Below are 1,759 nucleotides of genomic sequence, written 5' to 3'. Positions count from 1 at the left end.
CACACACACACACACACACACACACACACACACACACACACACACACACACACACACACACACACTCTCACACACACACACACACTAAACGCACACTACATTGCATTGCATTCATGGTATATGTTTAATTTGATTCAAACCCATAAGTTGCTGTTTGAGTAATAGAAACACACACACAAATAACAAGAGAAAAGAAAAACTTACTGGAAAACTGATTTCCTCTTCCAAAACTTTATCTCCGACAACCTGCAGAGAAAATACTCTGTGAGAGAGTGTCTGTTTGTGTTTGTGTGGTGTGTGTGTGTGTGTCTGTTTGTGTTTGTGTTTGTGTGTGTGTGTGTGTGAGTGTGTGGGTGTGTGAGTGTGAGAGATCTACTGTAACATTATAAATGTCTTTACTGACACTTTTGATCAATTTAATGCGTCCTTGATGAATAAAAATCTTTAAGCATCAAAAACTGTTTTCAACATTGATAATAATCAGAAATGTTTCTTGAGCAGCAGATCAGCATATTAGAATTATTTCTGAAGATCATGTGACACTGAAGACTGGAGGAATGATGCTGAAAATACAGCTGCGCATCACAGAAATACATTACAGTTTAACAGAGATTCACACAGAAAACAGCTGTTTTACATTCTAATAATATTTCACTATTTTTCTGTATTTTTGATCAAATAAATGCAGCCTCTGTGAGCATAATACACTTAATTCAGAAACAATATAAATACATATTTATGAGTGTGTCACCTGACAGAAGAGTTGGTGATTGTCTTCAGACACCAGCAGTAAACAGCAGCACTGCGACTGAGTTTCTGTCTGCAGCTGAAAGAGAAACTCACACACATCAGAAACGCACCGCATGCATGTTTGTTTGTTAGTCATTCAGACCTGATTACACACCATCATAATAACAGATGATGAAAAGCTTATAATAACTAGAAATATACAGTATATTGACTATTAAAAAACAATTTTCCATGATTTTGTAACGATTTTATAAATTTTATTATTTGTAAAATGATAGTCAGTTATATTAAATTCTTCCCTCTGCTTTAATGCATTAGATTTTCTGTCCATCCGGATGTTGTGGATCACAGAATGACTAAACGACACATGAACACCAGCAAACAAAACCGGCACTGAAACGAAAGTAAACTGCAGGAGATCATCTGACAGAAAGATGTTAAATCAGACATAAACGCAAACAAATGGAGTGTCATGTCAGGAGCTGGAAGCTGAACGAGCCACAGAGGAATGGAGACGGCTCTTCAGCTCTTTACCTTCTGGAGTGATTTATTTGGAGAGGCGACAGACAACATTCATTTTTCAAACCAGCCATTCGTAAAATGTTTTCCTTTAATTCAGACTGAGTGGCATAATGTAATCATATCATTTCAGGGATTATTGCATTCTGGAGATGAAATTATATTTAGCAATAACGCAGAAAGGGGTTATGACTCAAACGTCTGTGTGTGTGTGTGTGTATCAGTGTGTGTGTATCAGTGCGTGTGTGAGTGTGTGACAGAGAGAGAGAGTGTGTGTGTGTGTGTGTCTGTGTGTGTGGGGACACTTCATTTCCAGCGTTATCGTTGACATGATTGCAAAGATATTATTTAAACTGAGCTGGATGTTGACATCACTGAATTCAATGATGAACTGTCTTTAACTGAAAAATGAGTGTTTACTATTGTCACTTTGCATTATTGACACTATTTTCCTAATTAATGCTGTTCAGTTGCTTTGACACAATCTGTA

General features: G+C 36.9%; 1 protein-coding gene across 1 annotated transcript in view; it reads right to left on the bottom strand.

The window, feature by feature from the left end:
* The window catches only part of LOC107570564 (cGMP-dependent 3',5'-cyclic phosphodiesterase-like), a 115,091-nt gene that overhangs the window by 20,394 nt on the left and 92,938 nt on the right, over positions 1–1,759 (bottom strand). The window contains exons 9-10 of the mRNA XM_016256796.1: positions 752–826; positions 205–246 (exon numbers count right to left, since the gene is read on the bottom strand). Of these exons, the coding sequence (XP_016112282.1) occupies positions 205–246; positions 752–826 (117 nt within the window). The remainder of the gene's footprint in view (positions 1–204; positions 247–751; positions 827–1,759) is intronic.

Source organism: Sinocyclocheilus grahami, unplaced genomic scaffold (assembly GCF_001515645.1).
Source record: "Sinocyclocheilus grahami isolate Dianchi unplaced genomic scaffold, SAMN03320097.WGS_v1.1 scaffold1478.1, whole genome shotgun sequence".
Lineage (NCBI taxonomy): Eukaryota > Metazoa > Chordata > Actinopteri > Cypriniformes > Cyprinidae > Sinocyclocheilus > Sinocyclocheilus grahami.
Note: the sequence above shows the minus strand (reverse complement) of the source record. Positions and strands in the feature narration are given on the sequence as shown.